The 25,332-nt window shown below is 44.1% G+C and overlaps 1 protein-coding gene across 1 annotated transcript in view; it reads right to left on the bottom strand.

Annotated features, from left to right (window-relative positions):
* The window catches only part of LOC124606372, a 70,198-nt gene that overhangs the window by 24,972 nt on the left and 19,894 nt on the right, over positions 1–25,332 (bottom strand). Inside the window, exon 3 of the mRNA XM_047138356.1 lies at positions 13,407–13,610. Coding sequence (XP_046994312.1) covers positions 13,407–13,610 — 204 coding nt within the window. The remainder of the gene's footprint in view (positions 1–13,406; positions 13,611–25,332) is intronic.

Raw genomic sequence — 25,332 nt, 5'->3', positions numbered from 1 at the left:
TACGGATCCCACACTGATGAGCAATACTCAAGTATAGGTCGAACGAGTGTTTTGTAAGCCACCTGCTTTGTTGATGAACTACATTTTCTAAGGACTCTCCCAATGAATCTCAACCTGGTACCCGCCTTACCAACAATTAATTTTATATGATCATTCCACTTCAAATCGTTCCGCACGCATACTCCCAGATATTTTACAGAAGTAACTGCTACCAGTATTTGTTCCGCTATCATATAATCATACAATAAAGGATCCTTCTTTCTATGTATTCGCAATACATTACATTTGTCTATGTTAAGGGTCAGTTGCCACTCCCTGCACCAAGTGCCTATCCGCTGCAGATCTTCCTGCATTTCGCTACAATTTTCTAATGCTGCAACTTCTCTGTATACTACAGCATCATCCGCGAAAAGCCGCATGGGACTTCCGACACTATCTACTAGGTCATTTATATATATTGTGAAAAGCAATGGTCCCATAACACTCCCCTGTGGGACGCGAGAGGTTACTTTAACGTCTGTAGACGTCTCTCCATTGATAACAACATGCTGTGTTCTGTTTGCTAAAAACTCTTCAATCCAGCCACACAGCTGGTCTGATATTCCGTAGGATCTTACTTTGTTTATCAGGCGACAGTGCGGAACTGTATCGAACGCCTTCCGGAAGTCAAGAAAAATAGCATCTGCCTGGGGTCCTGTATCTAATATTTTCTGGGTCTCAAGAACAAATAAAGCGAGTTGGGTCTCACACGATCGCTGTTTCCGGAATCAAATGGTTCAAATGGCTCTGAGCACTATGGGACTCAACTGCTGAGGTCATTGGTCCCCTAGAACTTAGAACTAGTTAAACCTAACTAACCTAAGGACATCACAAACATCCATGCCCGAGGCAGGATTCGAACCTGCGACCGTAGCGGTCTTGCGGTTCCAGACTGCAGCGCCTTTAACCGCACGGCCACTTCGGCCGGCTTTCCGGAATCCATGTTGATTCCTACATAGTAGATTCTGGGTTTCCAAAAACGACATGATACTCGAGCAAAAAGACATGTTCTAAAATTCTACAACAGATCGACGTCAGAGATATAGGTCTATAGTTTTGCGCATCTGCTCGACGACCCTTCTTGAAGACTGGGACTACCTGTGCTCTTTTCCAATCATTTGGAACCTTCCGTTCCTCTAGAGACTTGCGGTACACGGCTGTTAGAAGGGGAGCAAGCTCTTTCGCGTACTCTGTGTAGAATCGAATTGGTATCCCGTCAGGTCCAGTGGACTTTCCTCTGTTGAGTGATTTCAGTTGCTTTTCTATTCCTTGGACACTTATTTCGATGTCAGCCATTTTTTCGTTTGTGCAAGGATTTAGAGAATGAACTGCAGTGCGGTCTTCCTCTGTGAAACAGCTTTGGAAAAAGGTGTTTAGTATTTCAGCTTTACGCGTGTCATCCTCTGTTTCAATGCCATCGTCATCCCGGAGTGTCTGGATATGCTGTTTCGAGCCACTTACTGATTTAACATAAGACCAGAACTTTCTAGGATTTTCTGTCAAGTCGGTACATAGAATTTTACTTTCGAATTCACTGAACGCTTCACGCATAGCCCTCCTTACGCTAACTTTGACATCGTTTAGCTTCTGTTTGTCTGAGAGGTTTTGGGTGCGTTTGAACTTAGAGTGAAGCTCTCTTTGCTTTCGCAGTAGTTTCCTAACTTTGTTGTTGTACCACGGTGGGTTTTTCCCGTCCCTCACAGTTTTACTCGGCAGGTACCTGTCTAAAACGCGTTTTACGATTGCCTTGAACTTTTTCCATAAACACTCAACATTGTCAGTGTCGGAACAGAAATTTTCGTTTTGATCTGTTAGGTAATCTGAAATCTGCCTTCTATTACTCTTGCTAAATTTCGGCAGAATTTATCTCTGGCTTCAGCCAGCTTCCTCCCTTTTTTTATATTCCTACTAACTTCCATATTCAGGGATGCTGCAACGGCCTTATGATCACTGATTCCCTGTTCTGTACATACAGAGTCGAAAAGTTCGGGTCTGTTTGTTATCAGTAGGTCCAAGATGTTATCTCCACGAGTCGGTTCTCTGTTTAATTGCTGAGGTAATTTTCGGATAGTGCACTCAGTATAATGCCACTCGATGCTCTGTCCCTACCACCCGTCCTAAACATCTGAGTGTCCCAGTCTATATCTGGTAAATTGAAATCTCCACCTAAGACTATAACATGCTGAGAAAATTTATGTGAAATGTATTCCAAATTTTCTCTCAGTTGTTCTGCCACTAATGCTGCTGAGTCGGGAGGTCGGTAAAAGGAGCCAATTATTAACCTAGCTCGGTTGTTGAGTGTAACCTCCACCCATAATAATTCACAGGAACTATCCGCTTCTACTTCACTACAGGATAAGCTACTACTAACAGCGACGAACACTCCACCCCGGTTGCATGCAATCTATCCTTTCTAAACACCGTCTGTACCTTTGTAAAAATTTCGGCAGAATTTATCTCTGGCTTCAGCCAGCTTTCTGTACCTATAACGATTTCAGCTTCGGTGCTTTCTATCAGCGCTTGAAGATCCGGTACTTTACCAATGCAGCTTCGACAGTTTACAATTACAATACCGATTGTTGCTTGGTCCCCGCATGTCCTGACTTTGCCCCGCACCCGTTGAGGCTGTTGCCCTTTCTGTACTTGCCCAAGGCCATCTAACCTAAAAAACCGCCCAGCCCACGCCACACAGCCCCTGCTACCCGTGTGGCCGCTTGTTGCGTGTAGTGGACTCCTGACCTATCCAGCGGAACCCGAAACCCCACCACCCTATGGCGCAAGTCGAGGAATCTGCAGCCCACACGGTCGCAGAACCGTCTCAGCCTCTGATTCAGACCCTCCACTCGGCTCTGTACCAAAGGTCCGCAGTCAGTCCTGTCGACGATGCTGCAGATGGTGAGCTCTGCTTTCATCCCGCTAGCGAGACTGCCAGTCTTCACCAAATCAGATAGCCGCCGGAAGCCAGAGAGGATTTCCTCGGATCCATAGCGACACACATCATTGGTGCCGACATGAGCAACCACCTGCAGATGGGTGCATCCTGTACCCTTCATGGCATCCGGAAGGACCCTTTCCACATCAGGAATGACTCCCCCCGGTATGCACACGGAGTGCACATTGGTTTTCTTCCCCTCTCTTGCTGCCATATCCCTAAGGGGCCCCATTACGCGCCTGACGTTGGAGCTCCCAACCACCAGTAAGCCCACCCTCTGCGACCGCCTGGATCTTGCAGACTGAGGGGCAACCTCTGGAACAGGACAAGCAGCCATGTCAGGCCGAAGATCAGTATCTGCCTGAGACAGAGCCTGAAACCGGTTCGTCAGACAAACTGGAGAGGCCTTCCGTTCAGCCCTCCGGAATGTCTTTCGCCCCCTGCCACACCTTGAGACGACCTCCCACTCTACCACAGGTGAGGGATCAGCCTCAATGCGGGCAGTATCCCGGGCAACCACAGTCGTAGTCCGATCGGGGGATGCGTGTGACGAGCTGGCCGTCCCCGACAAACCCCCATCCGGAACCCCATAGTGATGCCCATTGGCAACAGCCTCAAGCTGTGTGACCGAAGCCAACACTGCCTGAAGCTGGGAGCGAAGGGATGCCAACTCAGCCTGCATCCGAACACAGCAGTTGCAGTCCCTATCCATGCTAAAAGCTGTTGTGCAAAGAACGTCTGAACTAATCTACAGAGAGCGCAAACAAATCGACACAAAATTTAAACGGTTATTAAAATACAAGATTGCCTAGTAAATGCAGTAATGCTGCTACTTGCGCACTGCTGACACACTGGTCGGCGGCGGAAGGAGACTACGCGATTTAACACTATTCAGGTACTAAAACGCGATGCTACAACTCTCAAATACTATAATACGCCCGAAATTTATGAATACTATAATACGCCCGAAATTTATGAATTAGACAATGCAAGTATCAAAAACACGCAAAGAAATTAAGAATTAAACTATGTAACAAATGAGTGAGTATATGAAGGATATGAACGGCAAGGTAGTAAATAACGATTATGACAGTTCAACGATTTTGGCTGAATACTTCAAACAGTTACTAAATAGTACGGAATCTGAATATTACTTGGAATTTGACCCTTACACGAGAAATAAGTTACATCAGCCACATCCAGACGAAATACAAGCAGCGATTAATTCGCTTAGGATTTAGGTGCGAATTGAACAGGATAAGATTATTAAGCCTGGAAGAATGATTCGACTTAACTGTCTTGCATTTGGAGACGATTTTGAGTTGATAGCAAACAATATCGATGAAGCGAAGTTTCAGATAGGAGTATTAGAACCATTAGCGGCAAAGGTGGGGTTACAAATTTCTTTTGAGAAAACAGAAATGATGCCCATCTTTCTAGTTGGCACATCCCATACTATGCTCCATAATGCTCAAAAAAGTAAGGTAGTGAAAAAGTTTAAATATCTTGATGAGATCGTTACTTGGCATGCCAATGAAAAAGCATTAATAGGTAATAGAACATTAAAACTACATCGAGCGCAGAGAACTACGGGGCCAACTTACAAAAAAGGTCTATTTCGTTAAATGCTAAACTTTGGCATTATTCCAACGTTGTTACACCACAGGCAACATACTGAAGTGAAACGTTACTTAAACTAAACACTCGAGCAACAACTGATAAATTGCAGGAAGTTGATAGAAGAACACTCCGAACGATTATCAACAAAAACATCAAGTTAATGGTAAATGGAGATTCTTGTCCAAATCAGTGGTTTACCAAGAAAGTTAATCCGTTGCTGATGCAATGCGAAAAAGAAGGGTTGCATTTTTCGGACACATTCCTCGTTTACCGAATACTAGACTCCTGAAACAACTTTTTAACTACTTCTGAAACAGTAAGACAAAAAACAACTGGTTTAAAGAAGTGCAAAAGAATGTAAATGGAATGAACGCTACCAAACGTCAGATGGAACACAGGGAAGAGAAGCTGCTGCTGAAGAACAAATACATACGACTTACATTTAAAATATCACAAAGTAAGAAGTATGTCACATCTGCAGAAGAGCGAGCCTCCAGATCACTTCGTGTGAAGAAGTTTTGGGATAGGAATAAAATGTTGACTGCTAGGGTATAAACTTATTCGTCGAAGATTCTGTTGTGTAATCTTTGATTTTAGTGCTCCAGTGTCGGCGTAAAGTATGTAAATACATAAACAGGCAAGAGAAGAATGTAATCTCGGATAGTATGTGGAACATGTTATTTTCGTTTCTGTTCCCTCAAACTTTGCAGTTACCTCTACTGTAGAAACTGTATGAATCTATTCGCTCCTGCAGATCCTCGATTTGGTTCTTATTTTCGCAAGATTGTACGATATCAGCCATGGAAAACCAGGGCATTATGTTTTTCAGTGACATCTATGGCCTGTCTAAGTCTTAGGCCAAACATAAAAGCCGCAATAAGTTTTGTGAAAAGAAATTTCTCGAACTTCCCCGACGTGCTCTCATGAGTACACGGCTCGGAATGTAGCTGCGAGGTATTCACGTGAGCTGCGTGTCCATTTTAGAAGGCGCCCAGAAGGTTCGCTGCAGAAAGCACACAGTAGCGGCCTGTGTCACGCGATGAGAGGCACTCTGAGGCCGTCATCTCCGGACCGTGACGTGGGTTTCGAGTGTGTCGCGGAATGGGCTCCACACTCCAAGAAAGTTTCCAACTTTTTATTGCCGGTAACAACCACTTCTCTTGCCGTGGTTGCTGATACCTCACAAAACCTGAATAGTTTCGAAATGGCGACACCAAGGAAAAGCAGTCAAACGTGACGAATATTACGAAACTTTCAAAGACGGACCTGAAGTATAAAGCGCGTGCGTGAGTTAAGCAGTGCTTGCTAAAAGACCGTCTTAGGCCGATACAGGAAGTTTCAGAAGGAATTCGAACTGAACAATGGGCTTTAACGCACCGCCTGTGATGAAGTCATCAAAGACGGAGCTCAAGGTCACACAGGAGAATGTATAGCACGTTAACATTATTCAGCTCCGTAATAAATGAACTATATGACTAACCCTGGACTGGTGAGAACTTATACCACAACTACATTCGACATCCTCTTCTTTTTGTTTTCCCGGTTCTACAACGGGGTCGCCATTGTTATCTAGGTTGAGGCAATGTTAATGCCTGGATGACCTTCCTGACGTCACCACTCCCCCCTCCCATACACTCACAGCGCACACATACCGGGTCAGAATCTATGTGATCCATCTGCCGGCGTCAAGAGTAAATCGATGCTCAAGTGTGAGGACGTTTTCTAAATGTTTGTGTAGCGTGTAACTGCGACGGGACGTGGGTACTAGGTCGGTATTTACCTACTTGGATGTCGGAAACCGCCTAAAAATCACGTCTAGGCTGGCTAGTTCAGCAGTCCTCGTCATTAACCGGTGAGGCGTATTCGATCCAAAGCAGACTCGCCTCCCTGTCTTCTAGAACCGGTGCTTTAACGCGCTCGGCTGTTCTACATCTACATTTATACTCCGCAAGCCATCCAACGGTGTGTGGCGGAGGGCACTTTACGTGCCATTGTCATTACCTCCCTTTCCTGTTCCAGTCGCGTATGGTTCGCGGGAAGAACGACTGCCAGAAAGCCTACGTGCGCGCTCGAATCTCTCTAATTTTACATTCGTCATCTCCTCGGGAGGTATAAGTAGGGGGAAGCAATATATTCGATACCTCATCCAGAAACGCACCCTCTCGAAACCTGGACAGCAAGCTACACCGCGATGCAGAGCGCCTCTCTTGCAGAGTCTGCCACTTGAGTTTGCTAAACATCTCCGTAACGCTATCACGCTTACCAAATATCCCTGTGACGAAACGCGCCGCTCTTCTCTGGATCTTCTCTATCTCCTCCATCAACCCCACCTGGTACGAATCCCACACTGATGAGCAATGCTCAAGTGAAGGTCGAACGAGTGTTTTGTAAGCCACCTCCTTTGTTGATGGACTACATTTTCTAAGGACTTTCCCAATGAATCTCAACTTGGCACCCGCCTACCAACAATTAATTTCATATGATCATTCTACTTCAAATCGTTCCGTACGCATACTCTCAGATTTTTACAGAGGTATCTGCTACCAGTGTTTGTTCCGCTATCAAATAATCATACAATAAAGGATAATGTTATGGGGGAGGTTTTCAGGAAGCTGTAGCTTTCGGCAAATACAGGGTGGCGCAGGGAAACGGGAAATTTCGAAATAACGTCATTTCCATGAATAAATTCATAAAACTAGTATTTTACTAACGAAAGTGAATATATTCAGTATGCCATTATTCAGTATGTCTTTACAATCAAAATGTCCAAAAGTGTCTATTAACTTTTAAAAGATGACATCGGAAAGATGTGCTCCCATTCGTCGTTCACACTCTAACAGCCTGTTATGAAAACTCTGGAATGCGCGGTGTAGCAAATCTTGGGGAATGGCAGTGATTTCGTTTTCAATGTTCTCCTTCAGTTCGTGGATTGTTGCAGGACGTGTACGGTACACCTTGCCTTTAAGATATCCCCACAGGAAGAAGTCGCACACACTAAGATCAGAGGACCTCGCAGGCCATGCAATGTCACCTTACGTGAAATAATGCGTCTTCCAAACAATTGACGAACTGCTGCCATCGATTGTCGAGCTGTGTGTGACGTGGCTCCGTCCTGCTGAAACCACATGTTTTCATCGTTAAGATTAAGCTCGTACAGTCTCGGTGTAAAGAATGTTTGAAGCATTTCAACATATCGAGCGGATGTTACTGTCACTGCTCTACCATCCTCACGTTCAAAAAAATAAGGGCCGATAACACCATGACATGATACAGCACACCATATAGTGACCTTGGTGCTATGTGGTGGTCGCTGGCGAAACTCACAAGGATTGTCCTGTGCCCAATAACGAAAATTCTTTTTGTTCACGAATCCGTTCAGGTGGAAATGGGCTTCGTCTGATATCCATAAGTTACCAAGGAAATTCGCGTCCTCGTTGATTTTAGCCAATATCTGGCTACTAAAGTCCATACGTGACGCTGGGTCTCGTTCATGTAAGTGTTGCACAATCTGCAACTTATAGGGATGGAAGTCTAATTCGTGCAGTATTCTTTGTAAGCTTCGTCGCTTAATCCCTAGCGAAGATGCATGCTGTCGAACGGAGCGGCGAGGACTTATCTCGATTGCAGCTCTAGCAGCTGCAATGTTGTCTGTGGTACGTACCGTTGGAATGCCACCTGGAGGTTTCTTTTTCAAGGCAGATCCTGTTTCTTCAGAATTACGCACCCACGTTGTAATCGCATGCGCAGATGGGACACGTCCATGACGTCCAAGCTGGTATTGCTGTCGAAATGTTCTCTGCGTGGCAGTCGCACTATCACCATTTTTGTAAAACGCTCTCACAGCTACTGGACGTTCCGCACCAGTCCAGTTCTCCATGATTACTAAATGGCAATGCGTTCACATCAATTGTGCAAAGTTTCGAACATCTGCCGGCGCTAGAGTGCTGCCAACTGTAACGTTCAAAATTTCCCGTTCCCCTGCGCCACCCTGTATTACGGGTATGACATGCTATGTTGAATTAACATGTGGTCTTGATCAATTTCTGTGTTATTGGTCAACTGAATGTAAATCACGAGGCCTGACTTATGAAGACGAAAATTTACAATTACCGACATAGCGAACAGATTAAAATGGATACAAGTTTGAAATATCCACAGATACATAGGAAGGGTTTACGGATGCGGTTAAGGGACTTGACAATGTCATTTCACTTACCTGCGCAGATCTATAACTCACAGGTGCTGATCAGTAGCCCACTAAGGCGGAGATATTTACCGGTGGGTAACTTGTTATTTTCGAATATGGTTTAGTGCAGCTTACATATCGCGGAAGTGGACCTTAACTAGCAAATCACAATGGTTTTGCAAGGGTGTCACTAAGTATCTGCGGCCGGACGACTTGTCTGTCGTAGCGATAATTTTATTTATGGGGTTCAGAGAGCAACGTTAGGCAACTGAATATAGTCATTTTACTTATACTTCTGCCATTGACCGCTAGATGGCAATGACTTTTCATAGCGCTAGTTGTCTTTAATTCGTCGTAGGTCAGCCAATTCGCACGAAATCTTGATAAATTATATACACAAACCTTTCTTGTCAATCAATCTACCTGTTAGTAAAGACCATGTCATAATCCCTGTTTCCCCGATTTCCTGAGATTAGCCTGAACATACGCATAAGATTTAGGTTTATTGTTCATATGTAGAGAAGAAAAAGAAGAGGAAGATTTCCCACCCCTCCTCACCGACATCGAACACCTGCACATCTCCTATGCTGGTTTCAAACTAGATTCCAATAACCAATTGTTTCATCTCTGATTTCCAACCCTGGTATATTGCAGCGTCTTCACAAACACATCCTTCTGTCCCTACACCTTGTAATGGTACTTGAATTGCGTAACCATTACGGCACCTCAACTCAACCTCTCGATACCAGCAATGTTCTACTGTGTTTCTGTAAAGTAGTTAACATATTTCTGACACAACATTCAGATTTGATTTCATTAATGTAGAGGTACTTTAATACATCGATATGTTTATGTTGCAATCATATTATTCTTATGTGTATCCTTTCTTTTGTCACTATGATCTTTGACGTAATTGCAACTCTGATTTTTGGGCGCGTAAGCGATTATTAGTTAGTAGTTAGAGAGTCGGACCTTGAAAAAGCCAAGTCTTGGACGTCATGTGGGAAAGACGCATATTGTAGTCAGCTTATAAAATGTGAACTTTAACAGTGAGGAAGATGTTTTCAAGTGTGTTTTGTATTGTGAAGTGATGTTTTGTGTGTTACATGATATTGCAACAAAAGCAATAAAAAGGAGGTGTAACTTAAATTCGGAGTGCTGATTATTTTTTTAAATCACCATTGTGCTAACTTTCAAAGGTTTAATCTTCAAGAATGGTTTGTGAAACACATCTATAAATCTTTTGAATATCGCAGAATAAAACCTAGGCCTATTTGTATCCGAGCTTGGAATCATCACCACCTAGATTTTTCACGATTGAGCCATGATTTTACAACGAGACCAGCGTGGGAAGCATGAAAAGATGAGTGCCTAGTTTATTCATTGTTACATGAAATGACTTTATTAACTGTGCTCCTCTAATGACACCTGCCACATAATAACTTTGCTGTTGCCCGAAAATGCAGTATTTAGCAGCATGAGCAACACCACAATCATTATTAAAATTTGACCTTTGTTGTGGTAGGGTTGTTAGAACCTCCACACAATCCATATCCTACCCCAACGCAGCTTCAACCATCTCCCTCTCCCTGAAAATGAGATCCGCTCCTATATTTATACCTCCTACGAACTTTTCCTCTCCATCCATCCCCATCTGCTGTAGCCACTACCCTAACCACGCAGCACACTACTCCTCACGCTCTGCCTTCTCCACCGACTGTATTCCCCACTATCCACCTCAATTTCTGCCTGTTACATTCATAGTTTTCCTGCCTGATAGGACCCTATCTTTTTATCCACACCCCTCGCCTCTATGGAACATACTTGCTCCTCCGACAGTACTTCTCACCCAGTGCAGCATTTGACCCTCGTGGAGTCATATCACTTGCTCCGTTCGCCGCCACTGCCTACCGTCTGGAATTAGAGTCTGAGGATGGTCAAATACTGACCGAAACTGGTTACCACCGAAAAAAAGTTTTTGTGGTCGAGACTGTTTGTAATCCATTTTTAAAGTACTTTTAGCCAGATACCTGTTTCTCCACGAGATATGTTCTCAAAAATTACTTCACATTTTAAGCGAAAGTACAGTGCTTCAGTGCTTTTTTTCACAAGAATGTCACCTTCCTGGAACGCGTTTTTAAAGTATATATTTTCGGTTTTTAACTGATAGCCTGTAACACCATAGCTTACACACTATATACTCTTTATTGATTCATTTACCTTTCTGTTTTGTTCAACATCCCATCGTTGAACTTCTGTAATTAGTGTATGATTAATTCGATACTGCAATGAAGTGTAATCTCTGTAATATGCACAATATGAGCAAATGATGTGTTTTGTCTTTCTCACATAATCTCTTTGGTTATCTTTAAGGTTGAATAATTTTGTTTACATAATTTTTCATAGAAATGTCAATATGTGAAAAGGTTCTGTTTTATTTAATATGTTTGGTTGCTGTTATGTAAACTGCTGACCTTCACTTATTATTTTGTATGTAAAAGGTGTTGTGGTTCCCCTCGGGAACGGAACTGTGTAGCGCGCGCAAATTGTGGTTGGCCTAGGTAGAAAAGGTGGAACCAAGAGTCAGTCGGAGACGAGCTACCAAACTATCAACTACTCATGTAAATTGTATTGTGTTGGTTCCGAGAGACGCTTTTCCTGACACTTCCCAGTGCCTCAGATGGATGGATAAAGAGCTGGAACTATTCTGAAATGGGTATCTATCATCGCCACCAAGAAATGACAGAGTCCAGCAATTCTAACTGCAGGTCCACCTACCAACATGCAATCGTCACCACATTGCGCAATCACTGTAAAGGAACACTACAGTAATGTACAGTGGATAAAGATCTGGAACTATTCTGAAATTGGTATCTATCATCGCCACCAAGAAATGACAGAGTCCAGCAATTCTAACTGCAGGTCCACCTACCAACATGCAATCGTCACCACATTGCGCAGTCACTGTAAAGGAACACTACAGTAATGTACAGTGAAGGATCAGCTCATAGGATGTTATAGTGTACCCAAATATAAGGTAAAATTTGACTTAACTCTTGTACCTACCGTGATTTATCCTCAGTCACATATCCACTTAGGGCCCCTCCCACGCTAAAGTGTTTACCGAGTGTCCTTTATTGAAGGCATATTAAAATTAATATGGCATTAGAGTGTGCTAAAATTAATATTGTTTGTTGAAAGAATCTTACAAATATCTCAAATTTGTGTTTCACTGCAGTAAAAGTTCAGAATTGCAACTGTTGAGAATTATATGTTCATGCCTGCTAAGTACTTGTTTCTCTAGTGTATTGAAAGTGTGTTTAGTTTGCTCTGTTACAGTGGTCAAGATCAAGGGCCCCCCTCCTTTGAAAGTAGTTCAAATGCACAAAGTTACTTAATTATAGAAAGTTTTAATTATTCTTGCTATTCAAGTCAAATTCTGTACAATATTGGGTTCCTCCTTTGTATTGAAAGTGCATATTGCTAGTGTAAAAGGATCCCCAGTTTATTCTTTATGCTCATGATAAATAACAATTTATAAAACGATCACTATCTATGAAAACAGTAACTTTTTTTATTCAAAATTCAGTGAGAAATTGTTTGTTAGTGAAATACATTTAACTTTCATTCCACATAGAAAAGTATTTAGCTGAGAGAGACTTAACCTATGACCAGTTCATAATAATGCAGTAAACTACATTTACAATTTTTTGTCTGATAGGAAAATGTTTGAAATGTAATACTGAACCTATGTCCAATTTATGATTCTACAGTGAATATTAATAGTAATGTTATAAAGACCATTCAGTTTGAATAAGCCCTGAAAGTAATAGTATGTATGGTTATCTGTTATATTTATGTAAATAGTGTGTTCTGCTCTGTCAGATCCAACCTTACCGTGAACATATGCAGGTGTCAGAGTTCATTGCACTCTCGAGTGACAAAAGTATAGGCTGTGTTTGCCCATTGAAGTTAGTTATTTTCAATTCTTGAATAAGAATGTTACTTATTGTTATGCCTAATTAGGCTGGCGACCGTTTCCTTTCTTCTTTGAACAGTGTAGATAGGTAAAACGTTCTTTGTTACTGTTTAAACATTTACGTAATTTTGACTTTCACTTCCGATAAGCCACCTCCGTTAGGTATAACACGGTCAACATAACAAAATTCCTCTCAGAGGGTAACACTGCTCTGCTTCTTTATACTATAATTGCTTGAATAAAAATAATTTCTTTATGCAAACTGCCTCCAGCTTTGAGATTGTAGTACAGCAGTAGCGGGCGGTGGTGTTATACGTGGCTTTTCCGTGACATGACTATTTGTTCTGTTGGGGCACAGACAGGATAAACCAAATTTTGTATTTGATTGCACAAGCTACGTAAATCCAGTTGCAGTGTTATAAGCCCCAAATTTTGTTTCGATTCCTCATTATAATTTTTTTTATACGCTTGGCTGAAGAGCGGGGACTTGTGCCGCTGACAGCCAAACCCCAGCGCATAAGGGGCGAGGGGGATGAACCAACAGTAAAGAACAAAAAAAGAACCAGAAGAGGGAGAAGAAGATGCGAGCAGCGCAAGTGTCATCAATACGGCGCCAGCGCAGAGAGTTGGCAGCCACGGCCGGCACTCACGGAGGCGAGGAAGTCCTCGAGCAGCCGCAGCTGCTGCAGGCGGCGCTGCGCCTCCGCCCCCGCTGCGGCGTCCCTCCGCCTCCGGCGCCGCCTCCCAGAGATGACGCCTATCTGCAGCAGCACCGGGTTGGCCGCCAGCGCCGCCGCCGCCCCCAGCAGCGCCGCCCCCGCCAGTGGGATGAGCAGGCCCTTCAGCACGGAAGCCTGGGCCAGCACGCGTAATAACACTCTAAGGTAAACAGCTAATTTCTGATCTTTGTTTTCTGACTTACCTGTATTGCTACGACGCAGTCTCCGATACACTCGTCCATTCGTGACCCGTAGTGTCTTAGTATAGAATTCAGACTGAGAGTAAACCAAATATGTGAAACTAACGATAAACTCAACATAAAAGTGGGGGACCATATCGTAGACGAAGTGATGGAATTCTGGTACCTTGTAAGCAAACTAGCCCATGACAGAAAAAGGAAGCGTGGAAATAAGAACCATATTAGCACAAGTGAAAGGACATTCCTCGCTAAAAGAAAAAAAAAACCATAGGTCTTAATATGCAGAAAAAAATTCTTATAATGTAGGAAGGCTAATTGTGTTAAGGTCGGATCGATCGAGAAATGGAAACCACAATGATATCAAAAATGTATTATTTACAACATTTAGCTATACCTTCCAGCTACTTCTCTACATAGTCACCACTCCAACTTGGACCTCTGTTGTAGTGTTGTACCAACTTTCCAATACTCTCATTATAGAAGGTAGCCTCCTGTGCTTTCTGCCCTTTATCTAGGCTGGTCTTCAGCTCATTGTCTGTGACAAAACACTTACCTCATAACCAGCAGTTCACGTGAGCGAAGAGATGAAAATAAGTGGCAGTAAAGTTCGGGCTGTATGGTGGGTGATCAAACACTTCCCATCGAAAACGCTCCATGAGTATCTTGGTTGCAGCTGCAGTGTGCGACTGAACTGTGTCATGAAGGCGGACAATGCGTGATGGCAACATTCCTTTAATGCCCTCCGTAGACGATTTTCTCGAAGCGCCTGATCCACGCGCTGAATGGAATCATTAATTGACACTTGCATTCTTCCCTGACTGCCTGCATTATGAACCACTGTTCGTCTTGCTTGAAAGTTCCTGTACCATTGCCACACTTTGCCGTCCCGCATGACGGTCGCGCTACGCGGGCTGAATAAAATCAGGTGAAACCCGTCAGAATGAAGCAATCGAGTGACAGCACGCACGTCACAGTCGGCGTGGGACTCTATTGCGCTGGGTTCAAATGGTTCAAATGGCTCTGAGCACTATGGGACTTACCATCTGTGGTCATCAGTCCCCTAGAACTTAGAACTACTTAAACCTAACTAACCTAAGGACATCACACACATCCATGCCCGAGGCAGGATTCGAACCTGCGACCGTAGCGGTCACGCGATTCCAGACTGAAGCGCCTAGAACCGCACGGTCACACCGGCCGGCTATATTGCGCTGGGCATTTTTACATGTTCACTGTGGGCTCACGACTGAAAAGTGCGACGACATGCAATCGACGGACATACTAGGTGCACTGCACAATCCATCTGTGTAAAACATCGGCTTTTCAATGTTTTTTTTTCATTTCGCGAATGATCGGAGCTTCAAACAAAACATAGTCGCCGCACGTCTGGAGCATAGCATTGGATCGATATGACTTTGTGGAAAAACCGGGAAACGAAGAGAATCGAAACCTTTGAGTTGTGGTGTTGGAGAAGGACGCCAAAAGTCGAGTCAACTTATACCAGAAGAGGACATCCTCCGCGTAATCGGCGTACGTATGAAACGTACGATAAACACAGACAGCATGAGAGTGCATGTATTAAGACATGGAATAACTTACATGATTTTAGAGAAAGTTGTAGAGGGCAGAACCGTAGAGGAAGCCAGAGAACAGAATGTAAATATTCTAGCGCGTTGGGTGCGGGTTTACTCTGAGATGAAGAGCTTGGCACAGGAGAGGAAGTTGTTGAGGGCGGCATCTAACCAGTCAGAAGAATTATAAAAAAATTTAAAAATACATCTATGAAATTTGCCCCTGCCACTCCATCCTTTATTGACGTGACTTGTTTCGAAAGGGTAATCTTCTATCCGCAGACATTTGGGTTTGGACAATTATAGCTACATTGGGATACGGTAGATGGCATTATTTTGGACGGGTCGTATGGAATGCTGCACTGCATAACGATTGTACTGTCTCCTCTCTCTGACAGCACGGCAAACATAATTGTAGACATGGAACACATCCTATGACATGTGCTTAGAATTATGCAAAGACACGTGCCTAGAGATGCAAGTGTAATCTTCCGAAAACGGAGCCTTTAGTAGAGGGAAGTGTGCAAGAGGCAAATTCTAATTATTGTGTGTTCTGTGCTCCCCGGTAAAAAATTCTTTCTCGAAGTCCTCTGAAACAACAGTCCGTGATCATTAGAGTTTACAGACTCGAACAAAAGAAAATTAAAGACCACTAAATTGGTGGATTCGTGACAATAAAAGTGTGGTGTCACCGCCAGACACCACACTTGCTAGGTGGTAGCCTTTAAATCGGCCGCGGTCCGTTAGTATACGGCGGACCCGCGTGTCGCCACTGTCAGTGATTGCAGACCGAGCGCCGCCACGCGGCAGGTCTAGAGAGACTTCCTAGCACTCGCCCCAGTTGTACAGACGACTTTGCTAGCGATGTTACACTGACAAATACGCTCTCATTTGGCGAGACGATAGTTAGCATAGCCTTCAGCTACGTCATTTGCTACGACCTAGCAAGGCGCCATTACCAGTTTATATTGAGATTGTTATTAATGTACCGTCAAGAGCGATGTACACCAATTATGGATTAAAGTTAAGTATTCCAAGATCTTCGTACTTTATTTGCAATTCTCAAGACATTGTCCTGTTCCAGACCTCACGCCAGTCTGCGTGAGCTTAAACGCGTGCCTTTCGGCTACCTCCGAGTGGCTTGGCTGTCTTGCCAAGTCACTAAGAAAAGGTTTTCTGCAAAAGGTATTTAGAGCTGCTATAAATAATGTTATGTGAGAGTACACAGTTCACGGGAACATTACGCCTGCTACGGGCAATAGCGGAAGAAGAATTGAACTTATAAGAGACACGAGGAAATTAAACAGAATTGATGTCAGAAGCAAAAATTACGCTGTCCGATTTTACAAGGTTATGTGAAGAGTGGAAGTGGGAAACGTTCTAAGTGCCAAATCTCACATTTATCGAGAGGATCAAAGCACAATGCGTGGCTCTATGTACATATTTGTATCCAAAAAAACGAGAAAATATTCTGATACCGAACAGTTTTGCTATCTACCTCATCACTGCAAAAACTAATGAGGTAAATTATAAAACAATTCATTTATTAAGACCGTTCTAAGTATCTTGGCAGTAAAGTGATTGGTTTTAAGGGCCAGTAAGAGACTTTTTGTTTCAAATGCCGTTAATGCTGAGGCATTACATTTTATTTGTGATAATACAAGTACAGGAACACGGCAGAAATATTTGAACTAGTAGTACTGTAATGACAAAAATCATTTTTCATTTCTTTTACATTTTATGCAAGAAATTAACAGAAGTAAGTTCATGACAATACTTCCTTAGTATTGACTTGTGTTTCTTGTGCAACTCTATTCTTGGGATCGAATGTTACAAATTTCATTGTACAACTTCCTGTGCTGTTGAGGAAGAAATCGCAAAATTGTCAACAGGTCTTTCTGTTTAGCAGCTGATAAACACGACTTGTCTTTCAGATTAAGTACGGCATGACAAACATCTGTCATGGTGTTCCCTCTTTTGAATTCATTGACGTTTTCCCAGTCTGCTGTTTCAGAGTAACAACTTTTAATAGCTCTTCTGATGGATAAGTACGACACAATTTCATCTTACTGCATTTGGAGATCTTACTTGCGTGCACTGACAAGAAAAGGCCCTATTTCTGCAGCATCTATAAAATGAAAGTAGCCACTTGTGTGCATGGGAATGGCATTTGAAACTCCCGAAGGACGCACTGCTTGGCACAGAGGCCACGTACCTTCTGGTACGGAATCTTCGAAATATTTTCTCGATGATTTGACATTTGGAACAAATATAGGGACATGCAACAGTGTACCGAGAACACGGCAGCATTCAAAACACGTTTTTGGAAGAAATGGCTCTGAAATGTTCTCCATTTCCGCTCTTCATATCTTCTACATGTATGAAGATGCAGGGGTGGACGAAGATATAGAAAACCAACGAGAAATGCATGCCTGAACATAAATGTAGATGCTAGCCAAGCCTGCATGTTGCACTGTTGTATTTGACCACGAACGAATCCTGTACCACGTCCTCGAACGTGAGCAAATCGTTGGTGTTTTTACAGTGCGTGCTTCCGTAACCAAGGGAGCCGAAATGTTTGGTGTTTCATCAGCGCCGTATCTAAGATTCATACCGCATACTGGGGTAGTAGAAAAACATCATCCGCTAAGTCACAAGACGGACGAAAGTGTGTGTCGAGCGATCATCACAGACGGCCATTGTAGACAGGATTTCGTGAGGGTTCCTCTCATCCCTGGTTGCTGCGGGGGTTAAGTAGGGTTGCTGTTCCTCCCATTATCTGCTTGTTGTGTGGAGTTTCTTCACATTGCCTTGTGTCAGTAGATGTTCTCAGGTTCATATGTCTTCTCTTTCCCAGCAATGCCGGCAAGGAGTTGCGCTGTCTTCAATGCTCCCCACCACAGCGGTTGGCGCTCGGAGCACACGCGCCCCTGCCGCCTGCAGATCTACATCTACATCTACATCGATACTCTGCAAATCACATTTAAGTGCCTGGCAGAGGGTTCATCGAACCACCTTCACAATTCTCTATTATTCCAATCTCGTATAGCGCGCGGAAAGAATGAACACCTGTATCTTTCCGTACGAGCTCTGATTTCCCTTGTTTTACCTTGGTGATCGTTCCTCCCTATGTAAGTCGGTGCCAACAAAATATTTTTGCATTCGGAGGAGAAAGTTGGTGATTGGAATTTCGTGAGAAGATTCTGTCGCAACGAAAAACGCCTTTCTTTTAATGATGTCCATCCCAAATCCTGTATCAGTTCTGTGACACTATCTCACATATTTCGCGCTAATACAAAACGTGCTGCCTTTCTTTGAACTTTTTCGATGTACTCAGTCAGTCATATCTGGTAAGGATCCCACACCGCGCAATTCTAAAAGAGGACGGACAAGCGTAGTGTAGGCAGTCTCCCTATTAGGTCTGTTACATTTTCTAAGTGTCCTGCCAACGAAACGCAGTCTTCGGTTAGCCTTCCCCACAACATTTTCTATGTGTTCCTTCCAATTTAAATTGTTCCTAATTGTACTACCTAGGTATTTAGTTGAATTTACGGCTTTTAGATTAGACTGATTTATCGTTTAACCGAAGCGTAACTCGTTCCTTTTAGCACTCGTGTGGATGACCTCACAGTTTTCGTTATTTAAGGTCAACTGCCACTTTTCGTACCATTCCGATATTCTTCTAAATCGTTTTGCAGGTTGTTTTGATCTTCTGATGACTTTACTATTCGATAAGCGACAGCGTCATCTGCAAACAACCGAAGACGGCTGCTCAGATTGTCTCCCAAATCGTTTATATAGATAAGGGACAGCAAAGGGCCTATAACACTACCTTGGCGAACGCCAGAAATCACTGCTGTTTTACTCGGTGACTTTCCGTCAATTACAACGAACGGTGACCTCTCTGACAGGAAATCGCAGAGCCAGTCACATAGCTGAGACGATATTCCATAAGCACGCAATATCACTACGAGCCGCATGTGTGGTACAGTGTCAAAAGCCTTCCGGAAATCCAGAAATACGGAATCGATCTGAAATTCCTTGTCAATAGCATTCAGCATTTCATGCGAATAAAGAGCTAGTTGTGTTTCACAAGAACGATGTTTTCTAAACCCATGTTGACTGTGTGTCAATAGACCGTTTTCTTCGAGGGAATTCATAATGTTCGAACACAATATGTGTTCTAAAATCATGCTGCATATTGACGTCAACGATATGGACTTGTAATTTAGTGGATTACTCCTACTACCTTTCTTGAATATTGGTGTGACCTGTGCAACTTTCCAGTCTTTGGGTACGGATCTTTCGTCGAGCGAACGGTTGTATATGATTGTTAAGTATGGAGCTAATGCATCAGCATACTCCGAAAGGAACCTAATTGGTATACAGTGTGGACCAGAAGACTTGCTTTTATTGAGTGATTTAAGTTGCTTCACTATTCTGAGGATATTTACTTCTGCTGGTGTCTACTGTTTGCCTGCGAGTTTTTCTCCTTAGTGAGGTCGACTCGCAGGCCGTCAAGCGTGCTGTCACGACAGCGCTTTCTGGCGCGCAGACGGCGTGTTCTTCCACTTCCTGGTGCAGATGCGGTGTCGACGGCCGCGCTGTCCGTCTTCGCAGCGTCGGTGTACGCTCTCTCCACAGCCTGTGAGCCTGGGCGCGGACGTCGTTCGGAGCGGGCAATCCTCGGCTTGTGCGGCTCGCTGCGTTGACGAGCCGCTGCGGCTTGCAAATATTCACAGCCACAGCCACGCGCACGCCGCCACTTTGGTTCGTGCGCCCTCGGAAGCGGACATAATTTGCTGATGCGATTGCCTGCGCACCTAATATATGCGTCGGGCAACGAACAGTGGTGAGCCACATGCCCCGCCCCCTGGCAGTGAAAGTACTGGACAACTCATTTCTGTCTTAGTGGCCCCACAGTGTGATTGCCCTGCGGGTCTTCTCGTCAGCTGGAAGAGCGTCCTGTTCTCCAAGTTGTCCACAGCTATAACTAGGAGAGACGGCGACTCTTTCTGTGATTGAAGATCCTTGACGCGCGAGACAGTAGGGAGCATGGAGCCGAGCTCCTGCAGTTGCCCATTGCGGAAACGCCTCGTAAATTGCCTTGATCAGTCGTTGCGGCACGGTGGCGTGTGTGTAGATAGGCACCAAAAGATTCGACATCTCCTTCGTCAACTACTGAAAATCTTAACTCTTGGACATCTGTATCCTCACTGTGTACAGCCCTGTCGTCTTCACAATGAAGTCTGCTGTTGATCGCTGTTTCAGACGAGCCCGAAACCCTTTGTAATCGTTTTTGACTTCCAGGCAGTAGTTTCAGCTCATGACCCCTAGTTTCTGTTGGCGGTTAGGAGGTGCTCAATTCTTCATTTGCAGCTGTGTTTTTCTACTGGTTTTGTGGCTGTTCCAGAGCGCGATGTGGATCCGTCAACGCAGTAAAGCAATTGGCAGACTTCTTTATTGATGCATCAGTTTTCGTGGCTGGCGCGGAACGAGCCGCACACCCCTTCTTCACTTTTGTCCAGCCATCTTCACTGTACCGTACTTGCAAGATGTGGCGTTATTGGCTACCACAGACGTCCATGCTAGCCCCACCACGGAATATCAGACCAGCTGTGTGGCTGGATTGAAGAGTTTTTAGCAAACAGAACACAGCATGTTGTTCTCCATGGATAGACGTCTACAGACGTTAAAGTAACCTCTGGTGTGCCACAGGGGAGTGTTACGGGACCACTGCTTTTCACACTATATATAAATAACCTAGTAGATAGTGTCGGAAGTTCCATGCAGCTTTTCGCGGATGATGCTGTAGTATACAGAGAAGTTGCAGCATTAGAAAATAGCAGCAAAATGCAGGAAGATCTGCAGCGGATAGGCACTTGGTGCAGGGAGTAGCAACTGGCCCTTATCATAGACAAATGTAATGTATTGCGAATACATAGAAAGAAGGATCCTTTATTGTATGATTATATGATAGCGGAACAAACACTGGTAGCAGTTACTTGTGTAAAATATCTGGGAGTATGTGTACGGAACGATTTGAAGTGGATTGATCATATAAAATTAATTGTTGGTAAGGCGGGTGCCAGGGTGAGACTCATAGGGAGAGTCCTAGAGAGATCCGAGCGGGCACGGAGGCTTTTCGGCAGTCGTTCTTCCCGCGAACCATACGCGACTGGAACAGGAAAGGGGGGTAATGACAGTGGCACGTAAAGTGCCCTGCGCCACACACCGTTGTGTGGCTTGCGGAGTATAAATGTAGATGTAGATGTAGATGTAGACCACTCTCGTGTCCATCACTCCCCACTTCTTCCCACTAGTCGTCGATAACGCGAGCGGTCATGGCTTCTTCCTGGAGGAGTGTGCTTCCGTCCTCCAGTGGCTTCTCTACTCCTGGTCTAGGCAGAACAGCGATGCTGCTGCCTTTCTTTTCTTTCACACTTCCTCGGAAAGGCTGCAGCTGCGGCACGGCCCAGGAGGAGGGTCCTCTGCGTTGCTATTCATCTCAGATGAGTCGTCCACGTACATGACCGCGTTAGCAGGACGCACCGTCTTGGCTGGCGATTCAGATGGTCCCACGACGGAGCAAACCTCGCCGGTAGGCGATCTGCCACACCATTTAGTTGGTTCAGCACCCCTGTAAGCATCGGTCGCACCGACACTACGGCTGAGTCTGGACGAGTGGGAGCACACTGCGGAAAGCCACGTGCCGCATCGTAGGTGTTGTCGCCTCGGCTGAAACCACGTCCGCAGTCGTACGCTTTGCTCCCGAACTCATTGCCACTCAGGTGTTGGGCCATTATAGAGGGATGTGACGAAAAGAAAAGGTCGCCATCTGCAAAAGTTTTCTGCAGAACTGGGTAATACACTCGGGTTCTCTGACAGCACCAAAGCAACGCGAAGGCATCTCCATAAGCAAGGAAGTTCAAGGCGAGCTGGAATTGCAAAGCAACTCATCAGTGATGCAAACGCCCGTAACAGGAGAACGTGGTGCCGAAGCCATGAAACCTGGGCTATGCAGCAATGGAGGAATGACTCTTGTGTCGCGCTGGTATCAGTTTTGGGACGAGTTTGCGCCCCAAGAGCATAACATGGCGGGGTTCGGTTATGAATTTGGCAGCCATATCGTGGTAGTATGCGTGCCCCACGGTTACTCTGCAAGGCTGCATTACTGCCAAGGGCTATGTGGCCCATTTGGTTGATCAGTTGTACACATCTACATCTACATCTACATCTGCATCCATGCTTCGCAAGCCACCTGACGGCGTGTGGCGGAGGGTACCTTGAATACGTCTATCGGTTCTCGTTTCTATTCCAGTCTCGTATTGTTCATGGAAAGAAGGAGTGTCGGTATGCCTCTGTGTGGGCTCTAATCTCTCTGATTTTATCCTCATGGTCTCTTCGCGAGATATACGTAGGAGGGAGCAATATACTGCTTGACTCCTCGGTGAAGGTATGTTCTCGAAAGTTCAACAAAAGCCCGTACCGAGCTACTGAGCGTATCTCCTGCAGAGTCTTCCACTGGAGTTTATCTATCATCTCCGTAACGCTTTCGCGATTACTAAATAATCCTGTAACGAAGCGCGCTGCTCTCCGTTGGATCTTCTCTATCTTTTTCATCAACCCTATCTGGTACGGATTCCACACTGCTGAGCAGTATTCAAGCAGTGGGCGAACAAGTGTACTGTAACCTACTTCCTTTGTTTTCGGATTGCATTTCCTTAGAATTCTTCCAATGAATCTCAGTCTGGCAACTGCTTTGCCGACGATCAACTTTATATGATCATTCCATTTTAAATCACTGCTAATGCGTACTCCCAGATAATTTATGGAATTAACTGCTTCCAGTTGCTGACCTGCTATATTGTAGCTAAATTATAAGGGATCTTTCTTTCTATGTATTCACAGCACATTACACTTGTCTACATTGAGATTCAATTGCCATTCCCTGCACCATGCGTCAATTAGCTGCAGATCCTTCTGCATTTCAGTACAATTTTCCATTGTTACAACCTCTCGATATACCACAGCATCATCCGCAAAAAGCCTCAGTGAACTTCCGATGTTATCCACAAGGTCATTTATATATTGTGAATAACAACGGTCCTACGACACACCCCTGCGGCACACCTGAAATCACACTTACTTCGGAAAAATTCTCTCCATTCACAATGACATACTGTGTTCTGCTATCTAGGAACTCTTCAATCCAATCACACAATTGGTCTGATACTCCATATGCTCTTACTTTTTTCATTAAACGACTTTGGGGAACTGTATGGAACGCCTTGCGGAAGTCAAAAAACACGGCATCTACCTGGGAACCCGTGTCTATGATCCTCTGAGTCTCGTGGACGAATAGCGCGAGCTGGGTTTCACACGTTCGTCTTTTTAGAAACCCATGCTGATTCCTACAGAGTAGATTTCTAGTCTCCAGAAAAGTCATTATACTCGAACATAATACGTGTTCCAAAATTCTACAACTGATCGACGTTAGAGATATAGGTCTATAGTTGTGCACATCTGTTCGACGTCCCTTCTTAAAAACGGGGATGACCTGTGCCCTTTTCCAATCCTTTGGAACGCTACGCCCTTCTAGAGACCTACGGTACACCGGTGCAAGAAGGGGGGCAAGTTCCTTCGCGTACTCTGTGTAAAATCGAACTGGTATCCCATCAGGTCCAGCAGCCTTTCCTCTTTTGAGCGATTTTAATTGTTTCTCTATCCCTCTATCGTCTATTTCGATATCTACCATTTTGTCATCTGTGCGACAATCTAGAGGAGGAACTACAGTGCAGTACCCTGTTTATTATACTATTCTCTAATGGTGTTGCTGTGTTCGAAGAGGATATTGCCCCTGTTCGGACTGCCCGCATCGTATAGCACCGGTTGTGTTCACACGATGATAAATTTTCGTATGTCCCCTGGGCACCACAGCCACTAGACCTCAGTGTTATTGAGTCTTCGTGATCTAATCTGGAGAGAGATCTGAGTCATCGCTATCTACCTCCATCATCGTTACCCGAACTTGTCACTATTTTAGAGGAAGATTCCCTTGAAAACCATACAGGATCTGTAGTTATCCATTCCGAAACGATTGGAATCTGTGTTGACTACCAGTGGTTTGGCTACATTGTATTAGGCATGATAACGTGTCGTGTTTTGCTGTTTCCGTATTTTTGTCCAAGCCTCGTAGAAACCTGCATAAATTTTAACTCACGCATTTAAACTAAAACTCTGCGTTGGCCCCGCTTGTAAGTTACCAGCTCCTGCGGTTGCCACTAGGAATCTCCCTGGTGCAGCTAGCTGACTTGTTCGTTACCCATTTTGCGTCAAGTCGAGACCGAGGTGACATAACAGCAAAACGTGTTTTGCGTTCGCCGTTTCGACGGGTGCAATTCTCGATTTTAGTGGAGAGTACCGCACTAAAGCTGTGGCTGTTATGGGCGCACAGATCTCGCATAGCATCAGTAGCCTTCATGGTCCTAATTGCAAAAACAATCCGAAGGTTGTATGTGCATACACATAAAACATATGCTCTTGTAAAATCAGATGATTCTTTTGAAAATAAGTCTTTGTACTCCTGTACGTAAGTTAAAATTACATCACGTTTCTATTTACATTCATGTGAAATACGCACTATTGTGAATCCGGATGGTTCTCTTTGGAGCAACGCGTAACTGTTTTTCGACATCGACAAGCAGTGATGAAAGGAGTGTTTAGCCTTTGCCACTGGTTCAGAAGGCTACGTTCCTACATCAGGGGTTGTGGAATAAATAATTAAACTATAAAGTACATGTATGAATTTATGGGAATAGTTGAATTATTCTGATGACCGGAGCTAGTATGCTGAAACAGGTAGTGTGAAGAATTGACATGTATGTTAAAAAAAGAGCGATTATTTTCGCATATCGAAATCAGTGGGAAAATTTTAAAGGTATTGAGAAAAATAGAATGAGACAGCTGATACTCCACTTTTCATTCAGAATCTTTTAAATAAACAGGAACATATTCTAATTTTTTGTGCTTCAACAGGAGCATTTTTCCCCTGGTATATTTCTTATTCCATTTTTAATTTTTATG

The sequence above is a fragment of the Schistocerca americana genome, chromosome 3 (assembly GCF_021461395.2).
Source record: "Schistocerca americana isolate TAMUIC-IGC-003095 chromosome 3, iqSchAmer2.1, whole genome shotgun sequence".
NCBI classification, from domain to species: domain Eukaryota; kingdom Metazoa; phylum Arthropoda; class Insecta; order Orthoptera; family Acrididae; genus Schistocerca; species Schistocerca americana.
This window is presented reverse-complemented; position numbering and strand designations above follow the sequence as displayed.